The sequence below is a fragment of the Borostomias antarcticus genome, assembly GCF_949987555.1.
Source record: "Borostomias antarcticus genome assembly, chromosome: 19".
Lineage (NCBI taxonomy): Eukaryota > Metazoa > Chordata > Actinopteri > Stomiiformes > Stomiidae > Borostomias > Borostomias antarcticus.
Genome location: NC_140252.1, coordinates 10,508,569 through 10,534,336, shown reverse-complemented (window position 1 = coordinate 10,534,336; position 25,768 = coordinate 10,508,569). Strand labels below are relative to the sequence as shown.

Genomic DNA, 25,768 nt, shown 5'->3' with positions numbered 1-25,768 from the left:
ACTGACTATGCACCACTGTATACTCGAACCAACACCTGACAACACGTGAGCAATTGAACACCTTGGCTATACAATAGACAACTGACTCTGTACTACTGTATACATGTGCATTACATGCCTCTCTTCTTTACAAAGATGGTCACAACCACAACATGTCCTGAGAGCACATGCAAAATAACAACTTATGGCTACTTTTAATGTGCATGTCTGTATGTTTAATAAAGCATTAAGGAAAGTTTCAATCAAGACTTTAGTATTACCTATTCTGTTGAGTACTATGTTTATAATTGTTCATTCATGATATTATTACAATTGACCTTTCAAGTCTGCCTACACTTAGGTTACTTAGCTAAGAACCATTTTAATTACAATTTACTTCTAAGGGCAAATACTTTACTTTAATATCTTCATATCAATATAATATCAAGATCCTAGTAGATGTCCAAATAACCCACTGTGTCTTGGGTCTACTTATTCACCACCTAAAGGGAAGTGCAAAACAGCAAGTCATGACTTTTATCCAGAAACAAAAGTTGAACCCATTGCAGCAAAATAGCTAACATTACAGGAATCATCAGTGTAACTGCTTTAGCTAATGACCGCTACCATTAATGTTATGGAAGCTGCCGCTAGTTGTTGTGAGCCCATGAGCTAACTGGCTATCCCACTCTCATTGTGCTGGATTAGCATTGGAAGCATTGGAACTGATGTGTCCAGGTGACAAGACCCATCATTATTGATCAGACATTACCGTACTACCAGTCCCGCACAGAAACAAGCCAGCCAATGCACATAAGCCAGGCTTGACCTGGCCTGGTTTTAGTGCAGCCCACACTTCAGAGTGTTTTTAATGCTCTCTCTGTGTGTGTGTGTGTGTGTGTGTGTGTGTGTGTGTGTGTGTGTGTGTGTGTGTGTGTGTGTGTGTAGAACTGGGGAAGCAGTCAGCAGTTATACAACACATCTGAATGGAAGAGGATCGCCCATTGGAGACCCAGAATGTGGCAGGGAACATGTTGCTGCGCCCAGGCACAGCTATTCTTCTAATAGAGCCAGCTGGGAGTTTGTTTGTTTGTTTGTGTGTGTGTGTGTGTGTGTATGTGTGTGTGTGTGTGTGTGTGTGTTGCTGTAAGTGCTTTGTACTGTTGTGGTTAGGTTGAGAAAAAAGAATAGTTTGAGATGAGAGCTGTGTGTGTGTGTGCGCATGCGTTTGTCTTTGAAAGAGAGAGAGAGCAGATACTCTGAGTTAGAGATATTTGGTTCAGCTCCAATGGTGATCAACATGCCTGCCATCCATTCCAGCCTAGTATGACTCATCATGATCATGAGTTAGCTACAGTAACAGAACTGCTGACACCTTCACCAAATCCAATAGGTACAATCTGCACCAATACATTTCCATGAATATTTATTTTCAACAGGGACAGAGGTCCTGTACAAGTTGAGAACTAAAAAAAAAAAAAATACCTTATTAAGAGAAAATCTATCAGCAGGAACCTGCCCTACGGCCATCATGTTTCCAGCTATTTCCCAGTTTCTCGTTGACGAGTCTGCCCCATGCTGCTATGTAAACGCAGTACATAGGAACACCACTTCTTTACAACGCTGCACTAGCATGACACTAGCCAGCCCCCATGTGTTAATTTTAAGGAAAGTGGGCAGCGGAACAGTTTACTTTTGGACACATCTCAGTAGTTTAGAGCTGTCTCCTTCACTCTTACCGTTTGCTGTTTGCTCATGCCAAGAGAATGTAGAGAATGTACTTACTTTTATTCGGCATCTGTCCTCTGCCTCAAGGCTGAGTCCACCTGGGACTAGAAATGTCACATAGCTTGCTCACACTTACAACTGGCCAAGAAGCTGCTGTTCACTTGTATAATAAAGATCCCTTTGGTTATACTGTACACACTCCCATCATACCGGATTTAAATAGTAAGTGTCAATGTTAAGTTGTAGCCTATTTCTTTCACACAGACAAAAATGAATTCTTTAAAAGCATTTACGATTTTATTTGTACAGGGACAGTACATATTAATCAACAGCACACATTAAAAACATGACTATACATATGTTAGTATTAGCTTAAAACTAATTTTCAACTGTTATCCCTAGGCGTGGCGTTAAGGCCGCTAAAAACACTTTTGTTAACATACCCTCCCCATTTAGAAAGTTCTGTGATAGACGGCATAGTCACTATCACCGAGACCCTCTCTGACTGTTTCTGGATCAATCTCTGGGATCAGAGTGGCTGCTTGGTTGTGGGCTAGTGGGTTCTGAACTAAACGCCCTGTGCTGGCTGTCAGGAGGCCCTGGGTCAGGACGACCTGAGTTAGGTGTCACACAGCTAGTTTTGGCAGCAGAATGAAAATTCTCCTTTCTTGGTTAGTTTCAACATTGTGGTGACATTAGGTGTCTGGGGCAATCCAGACAAAACCATGCACTAAACCAGACATACAGTACATTCAGAGCATGGTTGCAGTCTATTCGCATGGTTCCATAGAAATTATATCAGAAAATTGGTATCAGTTATTGGTCTTCCTTGGGAATGATAACAAAAAGCTCTTATTTGGCAAATGCCGAAAAGTTCTAGATTAATATTTGTGGAATTCTTGACTATTCTATTGGTACATACACTTTCTTTGAAATTATAGACCTCTCTAATCCATCCATTCATGGCCTAAATTACAAGTTATGTAACTTAGGCCATTCTTCCCTTTACACAAAGACACAAAGCCATTATTTCTTTTACATCCTTGTAACCTGACCTATGTGGCCTAGCAGGACTGAAGAGTTTTCTTTTTGCTGCTGCTTTTCATTAAATCAAATAATTATTCATTCATTCATACACTGCACTGTAACTTTTATTCCTATATTTTATTTGTCCTGCATTTTGTTTTAAATGTCCTTTTTGTATTTCGTTTTATATTACCTTTTATGTGTTTCTTGCACTTTGTCTTGATGCTTTTAATGCCTCATGTAAAGCACTTTGAATTGCCTTGTTGCTGAAATTTGCTATATAAATAAACTTGGCTTGCCTCACCTTGCCTTAGCAACTCCAGGTCAAGAATGTGCTCTTTCAGCTAGGAGGCTGTATTGGTTGGCTGGCCTGGGATGGGCTGATATTCAGCCAATCAGAACCTTGGTTTGGGAGGTTTGGCTGTTGAGGTGTTTACCGTGGTGTTTAGTCATGTTGGAATGAAAATTGAGTTGGTTTTAGTCTACTTCCTCCCAGAAGGGGTAAATGAACAAAAGCATACCATCCTTGTAATCTGACCTATGTGACCTAGCAACCCCAGGTCAAGAATGTGCTCTTTCAGCTCAGAGGCTGTATTGGTTGGCTGGCTGGAATGGGCTGATATTCAGCCAATCAGAACCCTTAAGGTTCCTAAAGAAAGAGCGAGAGAGAGTGTGAGAGAGTGAGAGAGAGAGAGAGAGAGAGAGAGAGAGAGAGAGAGAGAAACTTACAGTTAAATTACTAGAACTTCAACACAAACATAATTTCACTATGGCTCAAATAGAACATCAGACTGGAGATTCCAACAATACATCACAAACTAAACATGACACACGCCCTAATAAAATGGTACTATGAATCATTTGACTCCTGGGGAAGTCATTGGTGTATGATGATTAAGCAGTTTCAATATTACTGATAGAGTATATAGTCTGACAGGATCGCTGCCTGTGATTGGCTCAAACGATATGGCCTGAGGATCATAAGAATTTAGAAGGCCCAAAGTGGCAGCTGTGATTGGATACAGATCTGATCCTTAGGGGCTTGGATCTGATCCTTAGGAGCTACCCAGAACACCCCAGTCATGTGATAAGTCAAAAAGGAAGAGGCTCAGGGGGACAGAAGAAATAGTTTCCATTTTCATGACATACATTACACAGCCACTAAGCATCCATCAGCTTGTGCATTCTAATATTCGATTACAGAATACCGATGTCACACCCGAAACGAGCATAACAAACATAGCAAAACAAACGACAGTCATGTGGGAAACTGGTAAGCCAATTATCTGGGTTTCAGTTTGAAAATCTCTACCTCTAGTAGCTTTGTATCACAAGGAAACGTGCAGTAGGTAGCCCAGTGGTTACAGCATCAGACCAGAAGGTAGCCACTTGACAAGGTGGAAACTTAACTGCTGTCTCGGGGGCTTATGGCTGAGTTCCTGTCAGTCATTGCCTATACCGTTGTGCCCTTGAGCAAGGCACTTACCCCCAACGCTAACTCATAACATCCAGAGGCATCTGTCATGCTGCTTGTCCCTACATGTGCGTATTAGGCTACGTGTTGCCCCTGAGCTGATTCAAGCTGTCATCACAGCCTGTAATGTAATTTAACTAACATTGTAGTGTCAAGCCCCAGTCACTCTAGCTAGCTAATTTAGCTGGTTACAACTGAATCAGAGCATTGTTGCTCAATCTAATGAGTGAAAATATATCTGTCGACATGTAAAGTGAGCTAGCAAAACAACATTACATTAGATGCTGCCATAATAAAGGTGTAATAATACTATATTTACTACATGCATGCGCAGAACCGCTAGCGCATCTCGATAGGCAGCACATATCGAATCACTGCATTTGCATAGTAGCCCTATTAGCCTAATGGATTGCAGGATTGTGACTGGACTGTGGAGAGTCTGATGGAGGGTTAGACGTGGAATTCAATATTGATTCAGAGACTGAATATGACTTAGTGAGCTGACCAACCAGCAAACGGCCCTGGGGGCCTCGTGAGCAAGTGTTCTCGCAATAAAACCAAGAACAACTGTGTAACCTGCCAGCAATATATTTGTGGAAGCTGCTCACAGAAACCTCCAAAGCTATGTGTTGACTGTTGAACAGATGGAGACAGGGTGAGACATGATGACTTGTGGGAACACTTTAGACCAGTGAGTAAAGAATAGCCATGGGACTGCACACAGAAGGACAGCACAAAAGAATGATTTGGCAATAATCTGCACACATTTCTCCATTGTAGATTGTTAAGGGAACATAAGGGGTTGGATCACGATCTGCCTTCGTAGTACGGAGTTAGGGAAAAAAGCCTACTGTATTTGGTCCATATACGTTGACTTCCTTAATCATCTACACATGCTGCATGCACCTCATCATGCTGTAGTTCTCCAATAATCCCTACTGTATACAGTACAACCACACCAACATAATGCAGATAAACTACATTACCCAGCTCCAGGTGGAGTCAGTGGCATTCCCATCCTCATGGAACTCTTCAAAGTGTTCTATTGATATCATGATTCCATTGTCAGTTTGGCCCTGGATGCTGTCTCCCTTTCTTGCTGCTACAATTTCAACAAAGTAGGATGTGTAAACTAGATGGAGTCACTCATTACTACTGTGTCTGAGCCTTGATAGTGTGTGGACTATTACTAAATTTGCCTTGACCCCCTCGCCAGAAACCTGAGATGTGTAGTCATCACGCGAAGGCCCCTCTGACTTCTTTAGCATTTGAGTGAAGCTAACCCTGTTATGACAGCAAGGCACTCAAATAGCCCCCCTCCACACACACACACACACACACACACACACACACACACGCACACACACACACACACACACACACACATTTGTATACACAGATAGTATCTAAACACACACACACACACACACACACATGCACAGCAATTAGCACTATTCGCTTAATGCTGATCTTGTTTGACAAACCACCTTGTCTCCAATGTTCTCTAGAGCCCGTGCAGGTTTTTAAGATATTCCAATGGATGATTGGATAATGTTGCAATTTATGTGTATGAGTCCTGTGTGTGTGTGTGTGTGTGTGTGTGTGTGTGTGTGTGTGTGTGTGTGTGTGTGTGTGTGTCATTCGTCAGTATCAGAGGCCGGAGCAGCGCATCTGGTGTGGTAACAAAGTGTTAATGCGTCTTAATGCCTAAAATTGGGAATAAAAACGTAAATAAGACCAGGTTGGAAATAGGGCCCAAACGCATGACACAGGAGGTGGAGAAACATGCAAAGCCCTGCTGGGAATTTTAATAGAGGCTGAGGTAGGCATACAGTTCAGGATCCAGGCATGGGTGAGGCCAGGCTCTTAGTCAGGGTTCAGAAGAGGGGGTTCTTACTGGTGGTATTAGACTACCACCTAGTGGATGTTAGGTATAGTGAACGAAGCCACACAGCTTTCCTACGTGTCATTCATGCTTTCTTGTAAATACCATACTCTACCACTAAAGTCTGTTAAGAGCTAACTGGAAGTAAAAAAAAAAACAGGATCCGAGAGAGGGGGGGGTCTTTATTTTGCCACACAGTGACATACACATTACCTAGTGAGCGGCGACACATGCAGCACACACATGCAGATGATACAGATACATGAGACAGGGCTCATACACTTGACCAGAGGAGATCAGGATAGAAGGGCTCAACGCAGCGGACCCAGCGGTTCAGCCCGTGAGTTGGAGTTGGAGTTGGACCCAGCGATTCAGCCCGTGCCGTGTGCACCACGCATTGTTCTGGTGGCTTTAAAGGAAGCTGTGAAAGTTCAGCTTGACAGATACTGTACGAAAGAGACGGTCATATCACGTCAATCAGTGAGCCCATGGACTGGATCAGCAATATGGTCTTAGTCAAAAGACCAGAACTGCAAAATAATTCAGACTCCCCTCTTGTAATTCGTGTAGTCCTCACAGGCCGTATCGGTCCCTCTCTGTGTACGAACTGCCTGCCTGCCATGTTTAGAGCCAAAATCAGTATTCCAAGGCCAAAATGCTCCTTAAATATTGTTTTGCTGCCTGCATATCGGTATCAGCTAAGGTTCTGATTAAATGACGCTAGGGGGCCAAGATGACCCTTATTTGCTATAGAACAGTGTACTTGTAATAGACTTGAAGGTTCCATAACACCCATGTGTGTCAGCTGTGGCGACTAATATGACGCAACCCCCTAGAATTCAACCATTAATGAATTAATGACTTTCAGGAGGGCCTTCTTTTTAAATAGCATATTACCTTAGACGGTGGGATTAGGCCTCTCTCCTAGTCTGCATTCCCAAAATTGACCCCTTAGCATGACCCTTCTGCTAGGCCCGGTTGGCAGAACAGCTATTGTATATTTACTAGTGTGTGTTGACTACCCTTTAGAAACTACAGGACACACATATATGTTATATGCTAATTTCTCCAAAATCCATCAACCCTTAACCTACAAACATACTGTACATGTTGACATTAGTGTAAGACTCAACTCTGACTGAGGACGGCAGTGAAACTGGGCAGTAATTAAGGAAGTCCAGTGAAGGTCTATTTTCTACCCTTCTGTGCTCTTGTGGTTGGAGATCCTGTAGTCCAGGTTGTGGTGCCCATGGAGGTCCCCTTGGTTAAACCAGCTCCTGTTTTGTTGGTGGATTTGGTGGGGTTTGGCTCCCCCTCTCCCACAGTGGCAGAGTTTTGAGTAGGGGTTGTGGGGGGCATCCACCCACTACACTACTGATACCACTGATACTTTACACTTCACTCTTACAAGCTGGGTTATAACTCATCATCATCATCATCATCATCATCACCAGCTCCATTATGTGGCCTCTTGTTGGGACCTATAGCCAAGGAACACAGTCTGTTAGAAAAGCCAAAGGAGAGGTGTGTATGTGTATGTGTGTGTGTGTGTGTGTGGAATGACAGACCCACAATTTACTGACCATTGCCGATTGAATATGTAGCTGGGACTGAAAATGTGGTGACATTCTATCGTTTGCAAACGTTGGCAATGTGAGCGTGCATGTGTGTGCATATTTGCTGTTCCCTTTATCCAAATTCAAATACGCCCAAAGCTATTTACAAAATGGATAAACAGTGGCTAAAAAGGACGCTGATAGGCTAATTTAATCATATTTCTGTTGCTTTCTGCGTATCTTGTCAGCAGCAAGTGACTGCTTTGCTGCATTGACTGGGTCATCGTTTCTACAGCCCCAGAAGAGAGAGGGGCTGAACCATGGATGTAAACCGATGTAAACCGTGAGCTATTTTAATAACATGATGGTTTATAATGTATATATTACATGTTATAGTACATTTTAAACACACACATAATTAAAATAAGTAAGAATTGTTTATTTTAAAAGTGCTTATTAAGAAATCCCAAAACACTTTCACTATCCATACATCTGCACCTCTGTCTCGATATCTGTCACAGCATGACAGTCATGACGTCAACCACGATCACCAGGCTTGATAACATGGTACCCATGAGGGATGGGACCGCGCCAACCATGGCGTCGGAGAAGGTGCCGACGATGGAAGAATCTAGGATCCTCAGCATCATCTTCAGCATCATCCTCAGCTTCATCCTCAGCATCATCCTCAGCATCATCCTCAGCAGCGGCCTCTGTGGAAGAAAGATTTTCCATATCAGTTGCTTAGACATTTGTAAAGATAATTTGCTAGATCAGGTTATAGAAAGATATGAAGACAGCAAGATAAAGGTTTTAAGAGAGATCGAGAGCAAAAGAGAGTGAAGGAGAGAGGAAGCGAGAGAGAGGAATAAAAAATAGTAATTTAAAGGTTCCATATACACACAAACACACATACACACATTACCTTCCCCCTTTTCCGTGAGTGGTAGGGAGTTGAGCATGCCCATGAGGGCGAAAAGCAAGAACACAATCTGGGTCTTCATTTTCTGTAGAAACACATGAGTGGATCAGACATCGTCATACATACAGTACAATACTGTACCACAGGAGCGGTGTCCAAGTTTCCATGTCCAAGTCGTTCTTCACTCAAAACTATCAGCGAATACTTGTAGCGTGTGACCATATCTATCTGTTTAACTCTAGTAGAAAGGAGAACTCACCGGTGAGAGTGTAAAGATGTCTGCACCAGTTGACTTGTCCTCTGGGATGCCTTCAAATCGCACCTGGGATTTGTTTGTGATAGATTCTCTGTGGAATTCAGCTTGTTTTTATATACTAGCTGGTCCGGACAGTTAACCTTGAGGGGGGATGACATAATCTAGTGTTTGTTCATTTATTTTCATTGTTACATAATGCTATTTAGGAGATATCCATCTGACCTGTGCTGTGTTTGCTGTCCTGGTGTGCTCTAGTTTGTAATTTAATCATCATCATCTTCATCATCATCATCAGTATGGTTGTATGGTTAGTCTTTTTTCCTCTCTTGTTTGGTTGATATTATGGCACGTGATATGAACGACTGGCTCAGAGACCAAGGACCTGTGTGGCTAGACCTCCAGACAGACGGAAACCAAGGGAGAGTTTGACCAGCAGGCCGTTTATTAACTAATAGTGGAAATAACTGTTGCCACAAAACGAAGGGGGAGGTGAAACAGTGGGGGGAATGTATGGTGCAATGTGTGTAGTGTAATGGCGTGTGTTCTTCAGCAGTGGGTGTCTGTGTGCGTGTCTGCGAGTGGGAATGAGAGAGGTGTGTGGAAATGTGTGTGCGAAGGGAGAGCGGCTGGTGGTAGCGTGGTCTGGGGACCGGGGCGAGAGCAGGTGAGGTGGAGAACCTTCAGAACTGAGAAGGCGGCCTCTGCCTCCGGGGTCCAGGATAAGGGCCGTAGGGTGGAGGTGAGTGCAGTGAGAGGAGCGGCCACCCGACTAAAGCCCCGGATAAAACGCCGGTAAATGTTGGTGAACCCAAGGAACCGACGGAGCTGGGTGCGGTCCTTAAGTTGAGGCCACTCCACCACTGCACTGACCTTCTTCTGGTCCGCCCGGACATGCCCCTTCTCCACGATGTGGCCCAGGAACTCCACGGAGGCGGCGTGGAACACGCACTTCTCGGTCTTAACGAAGAGGCGGTTCTCCAGCAGCCGTTGAAGGACCAGGCGCACATGCTGGCGGTGCTCCTCCTCGGAGTGGGAAAACACAAGAATGTCATCCAAATATACCACCATGAAGGTATTGAGCATGTCCCTCAGCACGTCATTCACCAGTGCCTGGAAGACGCCCAGGGCATTGGTGAGCCCAAAGGGCATCACCAGGTACTCAAAATGCCCCAGGTGAGAGTTAAAGCCCATCTTCCATTCATCCCCATCCCTAATGCGCACCAGGTGATAAGTGTTGCGTAAGTCTAACTTAGAAAACACAGTGGCATGAGTGAGTGGCTCAAAGGTGGAGTTAAGGAGGGGAAATGGGTACTTGTTCTTAACCGTGATCTCATTGAGCTGGTCTTACAATTCTTGAGGCCAGTGACTCAGCGATATAATTGCGCATAGCCTCCTTCTCTGGAAAAGAGAAGTTGTAGAGCCATCCCACGGGGAGGGCGGCTCCCGGCAGGAGGTCTATTGCACAATCATATGGCCGGTGAGGAGGAAGTGAGAGTGCGCGCTCCTTGCTAAACACAGTTGCCAAATCGTGATAGCAGGATGGCACATCCGTGAGGTCCGGGGGAGAGGACACGGACCTGGGCTCACTGGGAGGCGAGGGGGCGGAGCGAAGGCAGTTGGTGTGACAGGCCACGCTCCACCCCAACACCTGGCCAGTGGACCAGGAGATGTGAGGATCCTGCCTCTCCAACCACGGACGGCCCAACACCAAGGGAGCAGCGGGGGTGTGAATAACCATAAACCTTATCAACTCTACGTGATTGCCAGACAACGAGAGGGTGAGTGGTATGGTGGAGTGTGTAATACGCCCTAGGGAGTGACCATCTAAGGCTTGAGCCATGAGAGCAGAATCTAGGGGGACGAGCGGGATACCAGCCTGGTGGACTAAAGTGGTATCAAAAAAACACTTGTCGGCCCCTGAATCAACTAAAACCCCAATGGAAAGAGATTCCTTACCCCAAGTGAGAGTGGCAGGAAACAAGTGATTGGGTGCCCGTGGCTTAGGAAGGGTGGTGTGGCTCACTAGTACTCCCCTTTCTAGTGAGCCACGTCTTTTGGCCGGGTGGGACAAGCTCGGATGTGATGACCCGGTTTCCCGCAGTAGAGGCACAGGCGGTCCCGCATCCTCTGCTCCTTCTCCTCAGGGGTCAATCGGGATCGACCCAATTGCATGGGCTCCTCCTCCGAGCACGTCGTGGCAGACGTGGCCGTGGGCAGATAGATTGATAGATAAATCTTTATTTTTGTGTCACTCCTTAACAGACATTTCCATCACATTAGTACAAAAGTGCAATAATAAAAAGTTAAGGACCACTCACAATGAGTTGTGAGACACAATATAATTACAAATCAAAATAGAATAGAGCGTACATTATAGTACTACACACATACAACGATACAATTGAGAATACAATACAGTATGGCGACATACAAAATACAGAATAAAGGAGGATGGGGACTAAATGAATAGAGGAATAGAAATGGGTCAGTTTATAGACCCGTACTCATGAAAGCTACTCTTCTTTTTAGGATGAGGTGGCAGGCTTTGGCGCATTCGTTGATACAGTGTCTACCGGCTAAAATTATACACAATTTATTTGAATCATCAAGGTCATTAAAAAATTCAAAGTGCTTTGAGAGGGAGATATAAAGATCTGAGCGAATGTCCTTGTAAAGTTCACAGTGTAGTAGGCCGTGGGCTTCTGACTCAATGGAGCCACTGTTGCATAGTGTACAGACGTGGCTCCTGGGCAAACAACTCCAAGGGAGCGACGGGTGAGCGCGTAGTGGATGGCCTGGCGGGTCGGGTGCGCTCAGCGCCCGCAGTCGCTCGTCCACCTGGAGGGCCAGGGCAATGAGCTCAGCGAAGGTACTAGGCTGGTCCCGGATGATCAGGTCCTTGATAGCATCGCTCAGCCCCCGCCGTTAGGCACTCCAGAGCGCTGTGTCGTCCCAGCTGCTCTCCGCCGCCAGGATGCAGAACTCCAAGGTGAAATCAGTGACTGACCGAGCCCCCTGGGAAAGGGTGTGGAGACGACTAGCCTCATCAGGGCCGTCTGGCAGGTAGTCAAACACCAGACGGAACTCATCCAGGAAGGCAGTGTAGTCAGTGGAGAGTTGAGAGCTGGGGCCAGCCGCCGCAATAGCCCAATTGAGGGCCCAGCCGGTGAGGAGGAACATCACCAGGGCGATGCGTGCCTCCCCTGCCCCGTACCAAGATGGCTGGTGTTTTAAGAGGAGCTCGCACTGGCCCAGGAACTCCCCTCCGTAGGGACGGGGGCAGGGGAGATTGGGAGAGGCCGAGGCAGTGGAGTACTGACTGGGAGTCGCAGGGGAGCTGGCGACGAGGGGAGGAGCCGGCTGTAGGGCCTGAGTCAGGGCGGCCACCTGGGCAGACAGAGCTGCCAAAGAGTCCGCGGTGGAGCTGGACATGTCCCTCAGCTGGACGACCTCCGTGGTCATCTGCGAAAATGCAGTCGTGAGGTCCGAGTTCAGCTTTGTGAGCTGGGTGGAGTGGGAGCGCACGACTGCCTCCAGGCTCAGGGTCGTGGGGGTGACGGGTCTGGAGAGCCCGTCTGCCCAGTGGTCTAATGGCTTAGATGTTCTGTTATGAACGACTGGCTCAGAGACCAAGGACCCGTGTGGCTAGACCTCCAGACAGACGGAAACCAGCTGAGAGTTTGGCCAGCAGGCCAAACTGTTCCCACAAAACAAAGGGGGAGGTGAAACAGTGGGGGGAACGTATGGTGCGATGTGTGTAGTGTAATGTCGTGTGTTCTTCAGCAAGGGGTGTCTGTGAGTGGGAATGAGAGAGTTGTGTGGAAATGTGTGTGCGAAGGGAGAGGGGCTGGTGGTAGCGTGGTCTGGGGACGGGGGCAAGAGCAGGCGAGGTGAAGAGGCAGGAACCAGGGAGGGGCGAGGAGGCGAGGGGACGTGGAGCAGAAGGGCAGGCGAAGAACCGGGAGCGAGGGGTCGGCGTGGAAGCCCGAGGAACCAGGGAGGGACGAGGGAGAGGAGATGCGGAAGCCGGGGAAAGCGGGGAGTCGGCGTAACAACCCAGTGAGCATTTTCTGGTTGATAAAACGTTTAATAGACGTCTATAATCTAGGCTCAAAAAACGTCTAAAAATAGGTCAGAGTCAAGTGAAGTGAAACAATGTCTATTTTTAGACGCTGATTAAACGTTCACATTTAGACCATATTTCACCAGTGTAATCAATGTCTTCAAATAGCCGGTATTTCACTTTGCACTTTTGAACCTTCACTTTGCACTTTTGAACCAGTTTTGCATGTTATTTCACTGGTTACCACAAACCGTATTTTAAACGACTTTTCAACTGAAAAATGCTCAATGAAAAATGTAACTGTTAAAAGTAATTCTGGCTATAGGATTACAGCCAACCAGCAGCACATGACACACACACAAACAAACAGTGAAATTAACACTTTTCTACTGGGACAAAAAACACTTAGTTTCTACTGGGACAAAAAACACCATGTGACACAGGCTACAATTTATTTTTTATTTCTTTGACCAAATATGGAACCAACACACATGTATGCAAAACAGCAAACACACAATTATGCATGTGATGTGGCCTCAGTTCACATCCAGACAGACTCTAAAAGAGAAGGGGGATATAACAGGGCAGAACAGGGGCCAGGAAGTAATCCGTATCAGTGAAAGAGGACCGAGGATCTATAATGGTGTGTGTGTGTGCGCACGCTTCTGGGTGTGGCCTAGAATGACCACCCCCAGGGCAAAAAAGGTCCTTGAGAAAGGATGAGAAACATGAAAAAATATTTGCCCTTAAATAAAATAAAAAAGCATTAATCTGTTGGGGCTGTGGTCAAAGCTACCCTCACCAGACCTCCCAGGAGCCTGCTGGAGGTGGTCCGCCATGGCGTTACATTACATTACAGTCATTTAGCAGACGCTTTTATCCAAAGTGACTAACATTAATTGCATTTAACGTAGGAAAAGCCAATATACTACTACTTCCCAGAACTCACAAGTGCATCTTCTTTCTCAAACAAGTGACTAAGAGCATTATCTAGTGCTGAAGGCAAAGTGCAAGAATAGCAATCTAATATACAATAAGTGCTTACGAGGGAGGATTGTTCTAGTACTTCTTGATGAGATGAGTTTTGAGCGTGCGACGAAAGATGGGCTCTGTTGTCCTGATGTAAGTGGGCAGTTCGTTCCACCACTGCGGGGCCAGGACAGAGAAGCGCCGTGACCGCGTCGATCGACCGCAAGGGCCTCGGAGTGACGGGGCAACCAGTCGCCCTGAGGTAGCAGAGCGTAACGGTCGGGAGGGGGTGTAGGGTTTGACTATGGCCAGGAGGTAGGAGAGGGCTGTTCCTTTCATTGCCCTGTAGGTTAGCGCCAGAGTTTTTAACTGGATGTGAGCCGCTACAGGGAGCCAGTGTATGGGACGGAAAAAGGAAGTTGTGTGGGAGAACTTTCTATCCTTTCTATCCAAAACACTTGAACGTGCTATCTTTAACCAACTGTCTTCGTACCTCCACCAGAACGACCTCCTAGATCCCCACCAATCCGGGTTCAAGGCTGGCCACTCGACAGAGACCGCCCTCCTTGCAGTAACAGAGTCACTCCATGCCGCTAGAGCGAACTCTCTCTCCTCTGTCCTGATACTCCTAGACCTGTCAGCAGCATTTGATACGGTAGACCACCAGATCCTCCTCTCCACCCTCGAGGAGAAAGGCATCGATGGCTCTGCACACTCCCTGTTTGCATCCTACCTGACGGGCCGCTCCTACCAGGTGACATGGAGAGGGTCGACGTCGGAATCGCGTAGTCTGACTACGGGGGTTCCACAAGGGTCTGTCCTGGGTCCTCTCCTGTTTTCCCTCTACACTACATCTCTGGGCTCTGTCATTCGCTCGCATGGCTTCTCCTATCACTGCTATGCCGATGACACCCAACTGGTTCTGTCATTTCCCCCTTCTGATACAGAAGTGGAGACACGCATAGCTGGGTGCTTGGCTGACATTTCGGAGTGGATGACGACACATCACCTCAAGCTCAATCTGGACAAGACTGAGCTGTTGTTCCTCCCGGGGAAGGGCTGTCCGCACCGGGACCTGGCCATCACCATTGAAGACACAGTGGTGACCCCGACTCGGACTGCGAGGAATCTGGGTGTGACCCTGGATGACCAACTGTCATTTTCCTCACATGTCACATCCGTCACACGTTCCTGCAGATTCATGCTCTACAACATCAGGAGGATTCGCCCTTTCCTCACTAATGAAACGGCGCAGGTACTCATCCAGGCCCTGGTCATCTCCCGCCTGGACTACTGCAACTCCCTCCTCGCGGGGGCACCGGCGTCAGCCATTAAACCTCTGGAACTTGTCCAGAAAGCTGCTGCTCGCCTGGTGTTCAACCACCCCAAGTTCTCCCACACAACTTCCCTTCTCCGTTCCCTACACTGGCTCCCTGTAGCGGCTCGCATCCAGTTTAAAACTCTGGCGCTAACCTACAGGGCAATGAAAGGAACAGCCCCCTCCTACCTCCAGGCCATGGTCAAACCCTACATCCCCTCCCGACCACTACGCTCTGCTACCTCAGGGCGACTGGTTGCCCCGTCACTCCGAGGCTCCTGCGGTCGATCGACACGGTCACGGCTCTTCTCTGTCCTGGCCCCGCAGTGGTGGAATGAGCTGCCCACTGATGTCAGGACAGCAGAGTCGCTGCCCATCTTTCGTCGCAGGCTCAAAACTCATCTCTTCAAGAAGTACTACAACAATCCTCCCACCTAAGCACTTATTATATTATATTGCACTGTACTTTAGATTGTGATTCTTGCACTTTGCTTCAGCACTAGATTATGCTCTTAGTCACTTGTTTGTTTTAGAAAGAAGATGCACTTGTGAGTTCTGGCAAGTAGTAGTACATTGGCTCTTCCTACATTAAATGCAATTATTGTTAGTCGCTTTGGATAAAAGCGTCTGCTAAATGACTGTAATGTAATGTAATGTAATGGTTGAAGACCAGGCGAGCAGCAGCTTTCTGGACAAGATCCAGCAGTTTAATGGTAGACGCCGGGGCCCCAGCGAGGAGGGAGTTGCAGTAGTCCAGGCAGGAGATGACCAGGGCCTGGATGAGCACCTGTGCCGTTTCATCAGTGAGGAAAGGTTGAATCCTCCTGATGTTGTAGAGCATGAATCTGCAGGAGCATGTGACGGATGTGATATGTGCGGAGAATGACAGTTGGTTGTCCAGGGTCTCACCCAGATTCCTCGCAGTCCGAGTCGGGGTCACCACTGTGTCTTCAGTGGTGATGGCCAGGTCCCGATGCGCACAGCCCTTCCCCAGGAGGAACAGCAGCTCAGTCTTGTCCAGATTGAGCTTGAGGTGATGTGTCGTCATCCACTCCGAGATGTCAGCCAAACACCCAGCTACAGTGTTGTATATTTCCAGGCTCTTTCGCTGTTGCGTTGGACTTCATGAAGGCCTCTATAATATTAGGGGAATAAAATAATCAAGTATATTATACCATGAAGTGAGATGCTTTGACTGTACAACCAGTCATAAATTAAATATTGTTGAATATATATTACCTTCAACCCCAGAGTACAGCAACATTGCTGTGAAGGCCCTTTTTTTCTTCTCGCTCCGCCCCCCTTCATATTGAATTTGGACATTAATTTCTTGGTGAAGAGTCTGCAAATTAGAAAATGTAGTGTCACTTAAGCAGAGGAGAGAGAGAGGAGAGAGAAAGAAGAAAAGAGAGACAGAGATAGAGAAGAGGAGAGAGATGAGTGTCATACACTACAAAACCACACAGTCAAAGAATAAGACACTACTCCCAACATTCCCTGGTGTACATACAAGGCAAACTCCTTGCGCAGTCATCGCCAGTACTGTTTCTTGTGTTTCATGGTGTTCAGGTAGCACCTGACATCAGGTCAGGCAGCAGGGCAGGGGCTCCCACACAGACGACTGCTCAGACCTGTGCAGAAATAAAGACAGAGGAAGAGAAATTAGAAAGGATAGAAGTTGTATTTCTCTGATGTGGCTGGTGGAGAAGGGCATTTTTTGTAACTCTGGGCTCATCCCCGGACACTGGTCCCTTGACTTATGTCTTCATAAAACCTGGTGTCTGAAACTGAAGATGATCCCATGCTAGAGACATCAGGATAATTTATTTACGAAAAAGAACATGAATCTCCTTCAAAAATTACAATACATCACATACATCAACGTACATGGATGAAAGACAAACAAAACGTGGCATCTGCAATTGAAGATAATCTGCTCTTAATTCGTAATTAAAGGAAATATATTCACATTCCCATGCAACGCAAACACAACAGGAAGAATGTTGTAGAACTTAGCCATGGAATGTTGCTAGTGTATTTCTCGACAGCTAAAAACGTATTATCAGCAGACAAAACTGTACAGAAATCACACTGCATACCAGGACAGATTATATACATTAATGGAGTCACTGAACACGTTATAGAATTAAACATAATCTAAATTGACGTTACATGAATTCAGTCGCTAACCGAGTGGTCACTAGCTAAACAGCTAACGTTAGCGAGCTAGCACTAGCAAACTGTCGAACTGTGTCACAAAAATAGCTAAAAGTCAATTAAGAGGATGCAGTTTATGAATACAAAGATCAATATTTACCCCAAAGTAAAGATTTCCCAATTCCTCGCATGTGAAAAGCACTTGTTCCATCGGAGGGGATCATTCTGTTGCTCTACACCGGCTGCTTGCGTTCCGCTGTGATGGTTTGCGCATGCGTGTTCAAACTGTCTTCATAGTACGGCGCTGCATGCATCAAAGTTTACACATCAATATTCTACTTGTGCAAAAATAAAGCATTATCTTGTAGCCTATGGACGTCTCCGGTGCATCTTTTTCATATTTGCTGCTCTGATAATTATCTTGCTTGCCTACAGGACGTCTGGTGCATATTTTTTGTATTTACAGTTTTTAATTCATTGTAATAACGCTTTTATGCTTATTCTAAAATATGTCTATATGATATCCATGAATGAGGTAGGTCTATATGATAGCTATATGGCAGCTAAATCACATATGAACAAATAATCAAAATCTGTGTTTTGTGACACGTTGATGTTGTAACCGCATTTTAGCTGGTTGAAAATATGGCGAAAACAAGTCTTAGACGTTCTGACCGAATATCACCGAGATTTAACCGAGAAATCAATATTGAAAACACGTCTTGTGCTCACTGGGTCCTACTTCACGTGCCCCTACTCCTACAGCAACAGAGCTAAAGCTGTGAGGGGAGCCCCGCATGGGGAGCAACCAGCAGGCATAAACCCAGAATCTGGAAATCACCGGCAGCCAGCCCAGCCGGGGCAGCACCGGAGGCGACGGAGTCTCCTGAGACGGCGGGAGGATCGACGGAGACGGCGGCGGAGATGGTGGTTTCGGCTGACACGGCGGCGGCAGGACCGGCGGAGACGGCGGCGACAGGAACGGCGGAGACAGCGGCGGCAGCGACGACGGCGGTGGCTGGGCTCTCAACCCACCTCTTCCCCAGCAACGTGAGACCGGAGGACGACGGCAGCGCAAAGGAGGCCAACGCACAGCGGATCCAAGGAGCATCACAGGACAGTATCCCCAGCTTCCAAGTTCAGAGGCAATATGAGAGCCACAGCCTCGATGAGCTTGACAGTGACCCTCACAGTGGACTAGACTTTCACAGTGAACTGGAGATGAATGAGATAGAGGAGAGGAGGAAGAGAGCGGACTGGGAAACAAACCCTGACCTGCAGCAAACTCCAGAGAACTTCCCCCCCATCCAGGGTAAGAGAGACAGGCCATCTCCTGAGGCCAAAACTAATGGTAAAAAGACCAGAAACCCCAAAAAGCCAATCAAAAAGCCTTTTAAATGATGCGTAGCCTACTAGCCCTATTCCTCTTAATAATGCATTTCAACGTAGCAATAATTCATGTTAGAGGAATACAGATGGTTAAGAACAGAGAGGCAAAGCTAGCCTACAAGTGTTGAAGAATATTAGAGCTGATATAATCTTCACGCGTTTAAACTCTTTAGACACTAGCCTATAGGCCTACACAATGTGAAAGACAAGGCCGACTAATGTGGGAAAATCTGAACATGATCAGAGAGATGATATCCAAACCTGTTAAGCCTGGATTTTTTATTGGCTTTGATCAGAAGAGGGCCTTCGATTTTATAAATCGTGATTATTTATGGGGTGTCTTAAATAAATATGGCATCAAGTAGGCTAGGCTACGTGATGTAAATGTGGCTGACTGTGCATGGTAGTGTGCCCGGAGAAAATAGAAACGATAATAAATCTACTGAATGAATGAATGTGAGAGATACAAATGTATATGGAGAAAAATGCACGACATTGGGGTTAAAGTCCCGTGCCACATGAATACTAGCCTATATATGCCAACTTCGACAGCATCGACGACAACCATGCATTATTTTGGCTTTGCATTTGTTTAACTGTTTTTAAGATCTGGAAAACACGTTGCAAAATGTCTACTGACAATATTGTGATTGATGCAGACACTGTTTATAAATCTATAAAAGGAGACTTAAAAAATACGAAAACATCGGACTTGAGGAGAGCAAACCCCAAAATAAATTGGGCACTGATACAGCTCTGAGGGACCTTATTTCACTGTAGGCCCTACGGCCTTAACCATTGCTCCTTGTAAATGGAAAACATGTTCATGTAGGCTAGGCTACATCCTACTTTCTATTTTGTCTTTGTGACCTGTGAAATGATTTGCCTGTTTGTTGTATAATAACGTGTAATATTCAATAAAGTTCTTTAAAAACGGAAAAGGGGGCAAAGGACTCGGCAAGCAAGGCGCCAAACGCCAAGGTTTTGCAGCGAATAGAGTCCTTCATCGAGGGATCGTGGGAACAGCCCACAGCGAAGGCACCTGTGAAGTCGGCTCTCCAGCTCTGTCGCAGCGGCACCTGTGGCTCGGCTTGACCAGCATGAAGGAGGCGGATAAGCCGGTGCTGCTCAACGCCCCGATCTGCCGCACTGGATTGTTCGGGTCCTCCGTGGGCCTGGCACTGGAGCGGTTCGGGAAGCTGGAGGAGGACCAGAAGCTGCTTTCCAACCTCGCTGTTCCTCACGCCAAGGCAGCGGCGGCGCGCGCACCCACCTAGCGGCAGCACCAACATCCGGCGTCTCATCGCCGTGACAGGAGGGAGAGAGCGAGAGCGGCCAGGTCGGAGGCAGCGTCTCCCGACCGGCGCACCCATCTCCACAGCCCCCTGCTCAGCGCACGAACGGCGCCCCGTCCGGCGCTGTTCGCCGTGCTGGCCCGTCCTCTGTCCAAGCACGTAGCGCTACGATGCCTTAACGATGCCTCTGGGAAACGCGGCCCAGATCACCAACAATGATGAGAGGGCCTACCTGGAGGAGGTGAGGCTCCTGACCCACTGGTGTCAAGAAAACAACCTCCATCTGAACGTCAGCAAGACAAGGGAGATGCTGGACTTTGGGAGGAAGCAGGAGCGGAACTACACCCATCTAATCATCAACAGGACCCCTGTAGAGGGAGTAGACAGCTTCAAGTACCTTAGCATCCAGATCACCAAGGACCTGACATGTTCAACACACATAGATACTGGGGTGAGGAAAACACGTAAGAGACTGTTCCACCTCAGACAACTGAGGAAATTCAGAGCGTCCAGATCCGACGGAGCTTCTACTCATGCACGATCGAGAGCATCCTAACTGGGACTATCACCATCTGGTACGGGAACAGCAGTTCTCAGGATCACAAGGCCCTATGCAAGACCAAGGCCAACAGGATTCTGAGAGACACCAGCCACCCAGGCAACAGACTGATCTCTCTGCCACGGACAGGGAAAAGATACCGCACACACATGGCAAGCACAGAGATGAAAGATTAAAAATCATTTATTGAGCATTATAAAAAAAGTAAAATAATCTCGTCATCTGTATGGTACTTTGGTTATGTGAAATGTTAGGTGATGTGAAATTTTAGGTGACGCACACATTGTTATTCTTATAGGTTGTGTTGTAAATGACACACCCTTGTAGCTAAAGTATACTAGCTGCTAAAACCTAATTCTAGCAACCACATCAACAGACATCTCCTTGAGAGAAGAGCAGTGTGAACCAGATGTGGCTCCTGTGCTGTATTACCCCTCTCAGGTCATAGGGGGTGCTGCTGGAGTGTAGGCAGGGTGGGCTCTGGGAAAGATAGAGTGTTAGAAGCTATAGACGACTTGACTCCTCACCTGCCTAAACTATCTATTAGAAACCCACACAAACGAGAAGTCGCTGGGCTGGTAAGTTCCTGTTACAGGAGGGCAGGACTCTGACCCCTGTACAGGGGTACTGCAGAGACAACTGATAACATGTAGTACAGTAGTCCATTTTCCAGATGATTCATGATATATGTGATTGATATTGGTAGGTTTATCATTTGGTTTGTGTAGCCAATGCACTACAACCCCCGATACAAAAGTCATGGACCCAATTCAGGCTTTTCTCCTTTTTCAATTAGTGAGGCTGACCAACTACAGATTGTGCCCCCTAAATGTGAATCCGGGTGAAATGGGATCCGGAGTGAGAGGAAACAAGTAACAATATTGGTGCACTTATCATCCACGTTGGTGTTGGAGGTGTTTACCTAATAGCCTCTGCTCATATCAACTGTTGATCTGTACCAGAATGTAATTTATAACTATAGCCACTAGAGGGAGCGAAAGGGCTTTTTGTTCCTTAGTTTTTTCCCGCTTTGTGGTATGTAGGTATGGTTTTTCAAAAACACTTAAATAGTCCACCTGTAACATACAACGCAGGAGGAAAAAGACAAAAAAAAACGTAATCTCACTTTGCTGTGGTTTTCCCATCACGTTAAAATAGATTAAACGGTTACTCAATTGTTTAAATCACCTAATACGCTAAACAAAGCATGTTACTAGTGTTTGAATAAAGCATTTGAAACCATGTTGATACTTTCTCTGAGGCTGTAATCAAATGCTGGAAGGGACTAAACTTTCATAAAGTTAGGTCAATGTACAAAAATATTTGCTTTGTAGCCTATAGCCCAAGTGTCAGAACGGTGGCGAATGGACAGTGTAGGAGAACTAGCAGCCCAAACTACTCCTATTAGGACGCACTAGACTGCGCAGGTTGCATTAGGAACACATTGGCTTTATTATTAGAGATAATGAGGTGGCTCTTAAAAGAGCCTTTTGGGAATGTTGATAAAGCAACTCGGACCAATTTAGGCGCGTTCTCCACGAATGCGGCGGGCCAACTGGATGTCCTTGGGCATGATGGTTACCCTCTTGGCGTGAATGGCGCACAGATTGGTGTCCTCGAAGAGGCCGACCAGGTATGCCTCGCTGGCCTCCTGCAGTGCCATCACAGCAGAGCTCTGGAAGCGCAAGTCGGTCTTGAAGTCTTGAGCGATTTCCCTCACCAGGCGCTGGAAGGGCAACTTGCGAATCAATAGCTCGGTTGACTTCTGGTAACGACGGATCTCTCTCAGGGCTACTGTGCCGGGCCTGTAACGATGGGGCTTCTTCACGCCGCCGGTGGCTGGTGCACTCTTACGAGCCGCCTTGGTGGCGAGCTGCTTCCTCGGGGCTTTGCCACCGGTGGATTTGCGGGCGGTCTGCTTGGTTCTAGCCATTTTGTCCCCTTTTTTCTACAGTGTCTAAGTTGACGTTTTTGAACCGGTAGTGTGCCCTTTTATAACGTCCGCAGCCGTGCGCTGATTGGACGGCCTCTCTGGGCGACTTCATTGGCTGGCTATCGCCTCTTTCTCCCCATTGGACATTAACATGGAGCCTGGGATTGGATAAGGCGACAAAGGCAAAAGAGCGCCACTTTACGTAAGGTATAAAAATCCGACCGCAGTGGTATAACGCCACTCAGTTTCTGAAACACTTCGATACTGAACATGAGCGGCAGAGGGAAAACCGGAGGCAAAGTAAGGGCCAAGGCCAAGACTCGATCATCCCGCGCCGGTCTCCAGTTTCCCGTGGGTCGTGTTCACAGACTTCTCCGTAAGGGCAACTATGCCCATCGTGTGGGAGCCGGTGCACCGGTCTACCTGGCCGCTGTGCTCGAGTACCTGACTGCTGAGATCCTGGAGTTGGCCGGCAACGCTGCCCGCGACAACAAGAAGAGTCGTATCATCCCCCGTCACCTTCAGCTGGCTGTCCGCAACGACGAGGAGCTCAACAAACTTCTCGGAGGTGTGACGATCGCCCAGGGCGGCGTGCTGCCCAACATCCAGGCAGTGCTTCTCCCTAAGAAGACCGAGAAGGCTGTCAAAGCCAAGTGAAGTCTCCACTGAAGCGAACTCTCCCAATAATCCCAAAGGCTCTTTTAAGAGCCACCCACTTCAATCCTTAAAAGCGGAAAGTGTATTTCCATTGTCCCTTTAAATGTTATTTCATCACCCTCTCGTGTGCTCCGTTACTTAGTCCTACGACGGGCGTTTATAACTATAAACTAAAATTAATGTTCAGGGTGATTTGCAATTCATGCGCACATTTTTAAAAGCGCAAAGTGTATTTCCATTGTCCTCTGGAATGCGTTTCCATCATCCTCGTGTTCTCCGTTACTTGCGACTACGTGGGCCACCTCCCGAGTTGAGGCACATTCGCCCACATGAGACTCCTGCAAGAAGGAGTCTCGCTTGAAATCTAGCTAATTCAGTCTGATTTGAAGTTGTTGAAGACGTGTTTGGATTGTTAGTTAAAGTTATTCGACGGACGTTGCCGGCTGCAGGTTTTACAGCATGTTATACCGTTATTTGGCATAGTTGTATTACTCTCGACTTATCTTGTGATAGTTTTAATTTAAAACGTGTTTAATTGAAACGCTTCGTGTTGCCTGTGTATGAAGTGTGCTGCATGAATGACCTAGTTTGTCCTCCCTAATAAATAGACGTCCCTGTATAAATGGCTTGATCTCCTCGTAGACTTATACAATAATGGACAGAAAAGAGCAACAGGGCTATTAACCTACTCCCTCCTTTCCCTGGTTTCATGCACACCATCAAACTACAATGATTCTGTTTGATCTGTAAAGACCAACAAATTAAAAAAAAAAAATTACCTACCGCTGTGCCACTTAACCCCAACTCAAAACATTGTACGTCGCTTTAGACTTAGAGAGAATGCATGCATGTCTATGGGCGTTTCTCAAAATACAGTTTTACTAATTATTTTAGTTTGTAATTTCAATAATGTATAACCCTACAAAGTAGGCCTACGTATCACGTTGGAGCGAGTCGGGACGGAATTTGGCCACAATGCAAAGGGTCACAGCATGGCGGCGATCAGCTCTGATCATCGACTGCGCAGTCCTGATCCTTACGAACGCGCCCACGGCCTGCGCTGCTCCGCCGCTCTCTCACTACTCCTCTCATTTCAGGCGCCAAAAATACAATGTTGAATAAACTACGCGTCGATCTGATCCCCGTGCACGCCAGTTGACCATGAACATGCATCAGATAATGAGTTTTACCCTACAGTTGAAATTCATAGCCTCCCATTACCAGTGTTGTGGAAGTGTATTATAATGAAACACCAGCGTGTACAGCACGTTTTCAGTACCATTAGATTAAGTGCTTTATATCGGAATTATTGCTGTTGGATGTGCGCCCGCGTGAATTCGGTGGCCATACATGGAGATGCGCTTTTATGGAGTTGGTTGGGTGGCTCTTAAAAGAGCCTTTGTAATAGTAAAGAGGACAGAAAGAAGACGTTTACTTCTTCTTGGGGGCTGCCTTCTTCGCCTTGGCAGCCCTGGGCTTGGCAGCTTTGGGCTTGACGGCCTTCTTGGGGCTCTTGGCTGGGGCTTTTTTGGGTGTCGCGGGCTTCTTGGCCTTTTTGGGGCTCTTTGCCACCTTTTTAGCTGCGGGCTTCTTGGCTTTCTTGGGAGATTTCTTGGCAGCTGCAGGCTTCTTAGCCACGACCTTTTTGGGCTTCTTGGCTGCAGCGGGCTTCTTGGCGGCTACCTTCTTGACCTTCGGGGCGGCGGGCTTCTTAGCTGGCTTCTTTACCTTCGCCTCGGCTGCTTTGTTGATCTTGAAAGAACCGGAGGCGCCAGTTCCTTTGGTCTGTACCAAAGTGCCCTTGGTGACGAGGCTCTTGACGGCGATCTTGACGCGGGAGTTGTTCTTCTCCACGTCGTAGCCGCCGGCAGCCAGTGCCTTCTTGACCGCTGCCAGGGAGACACCGCTCCTCTCCTTGGAGGCGGAAACAGCCGTGACGATCAGCTCGGCGACGCTGGGTCCCACTTTCTTGGGCCTGGCTGCTGCCTTCTTCTTGGGTGCCTTGGCCGGAGCGGCGGCTGCGGGAGCTGGGGCGACTTCTGCCATGTCTGTCTTGAGTTTGCTCTGCGGCATCACACACGTACTTTATGTCGGTCCTGCTGACTGTGAGTCCTCGACGCTGCGAGGGCTTGGCCTTAAACGCGCCATGAGAACCGTGTGGACTCAGCTCCACCACCGAGGAGCTCTCGGTTACCAAAATGATGTTCCTCCTGTGTTTTCTCCTGGTGTATAAAGGGCTAAAAATCAAAGTTGGAGTGGAGCACAAGCCCGAAAGCGAATGTGACAGCGAGCAGCCTATTTGTCGTTCGAAATAAAGTTGTTTGGGTGGCGGCGGCCTCGTCTGTTTATTCGCTACCGGGTAAAAACACCGCCGTTGATCTCTCGGATGGAGCCGTGCGCACTAGGTTTCCAGTGGCATTTGACTCCTAAAATGTCTAAAAGTGCATGCGATTATGGACAGAAATCGTTGCCCAGTGAGCCAAGTTGTCTGGCAAGGGGCTAAAATGATTTAGGGTACACAGAAGTGGTGCCGATGTTTTTAAACGGGGTCTCTTTTGGGGTGCGTAAAGCACAGCGTTGAAACTGGGGCGGAGACCTGGTC

At 47.1% G+C, this 25,768-nt stretch overlaps 4 protein-coding genes and 1 long non-coding RNA gene across 5 annotated transcripts in view; 1 reads left to right on the top strand and 4 right to left on the bottom strand.

The window, feature by feature from the left end:
* The window catches only part of LOC311321945 (phosphatidate phosphatase LPIN1-like), a gene marked incomplete at both ends in the record, with an annotated part of 34,806 nt that extends 29,544 nt beyond the window's left edge, over positions 1-5,262 (bottom strand). The window contains one exon of the mRNA XM_084453959.1: positions 5,194-5,262. Coding sequence (XP_084310085.1) covers positions 5,194-5,262 — 69 coding nt within the window. The remainder of the gene's footprint in view (positions 1-5,193) is intronic.
* A 10,819-nt stretch (positions 5,263-16,081) lies between these two features.
* LOC311321354 lies at positions 16,082-16,779 on the bottom strand. The gene is made up of 3 exons (XR_014630895.1): positions 16,687-16,779; positions 16,416-16,518; positions 16,082-16,311 (listed from the first exon to the last, which is right to left on the bottom strand). It is a non-coding gene; the product is annotated as an uncharacterized lncRNA (long non-coding RNA).
* A 5,319-nt stretch (positions 16,780-22,098) lies between these two features.
* Positions 22,099-22,509, bottom strand: LOC311321410 (histone H3.2; the record flags this gene model as incomplete). The annotated part of the gene is made up of 1 exon (XM_084453386.1): positions 22,099-22,509. The coding sequence occupies one exon, from the start codon at positions 22,507-22,509 to the stop codon at positions 22,099-22,101; it is 411 nt and encodes a 136-aa protein (XP_084309512.1).
* A 270-nt stretch (positions 22,510-22,779) lies between these two features.
* Positions 22,780-23,166, top strand: LOC311321634 (histone H2A-like; the record flags this gene model as incomplete). The annotated part of the gene is made up of 1 exon (XM_084453636.1): positions 22,780-23,166. One exon carries the CDS (start codon positions 22,780-22,782, stop codon positions 23,164-23,166), a length of 387 nt encoding a protein of 128 aa, XP_084309762.1.
* Positions 23,167-24,597: 1,431 nt separating this feature from the next.
* LOC311321423 (histone H1-like) lies at positions 24,598-25,212 on the bottom strand (the record flags this gene model as incomplete). Its single annotated transcript, XM_084453401.1, has 1 exon — positions 24,598-25,212. The coding sequence occupies one exon, from the start codon at positions 25,210-25,212 to the stop codon at positions 24,598-24,600; it is 615 nt and encodes a 204-aa protein (XP_084309527.1).
* Between the last annotated feature and the right edge of the window lie 556 nt (positions 25,213-25,768).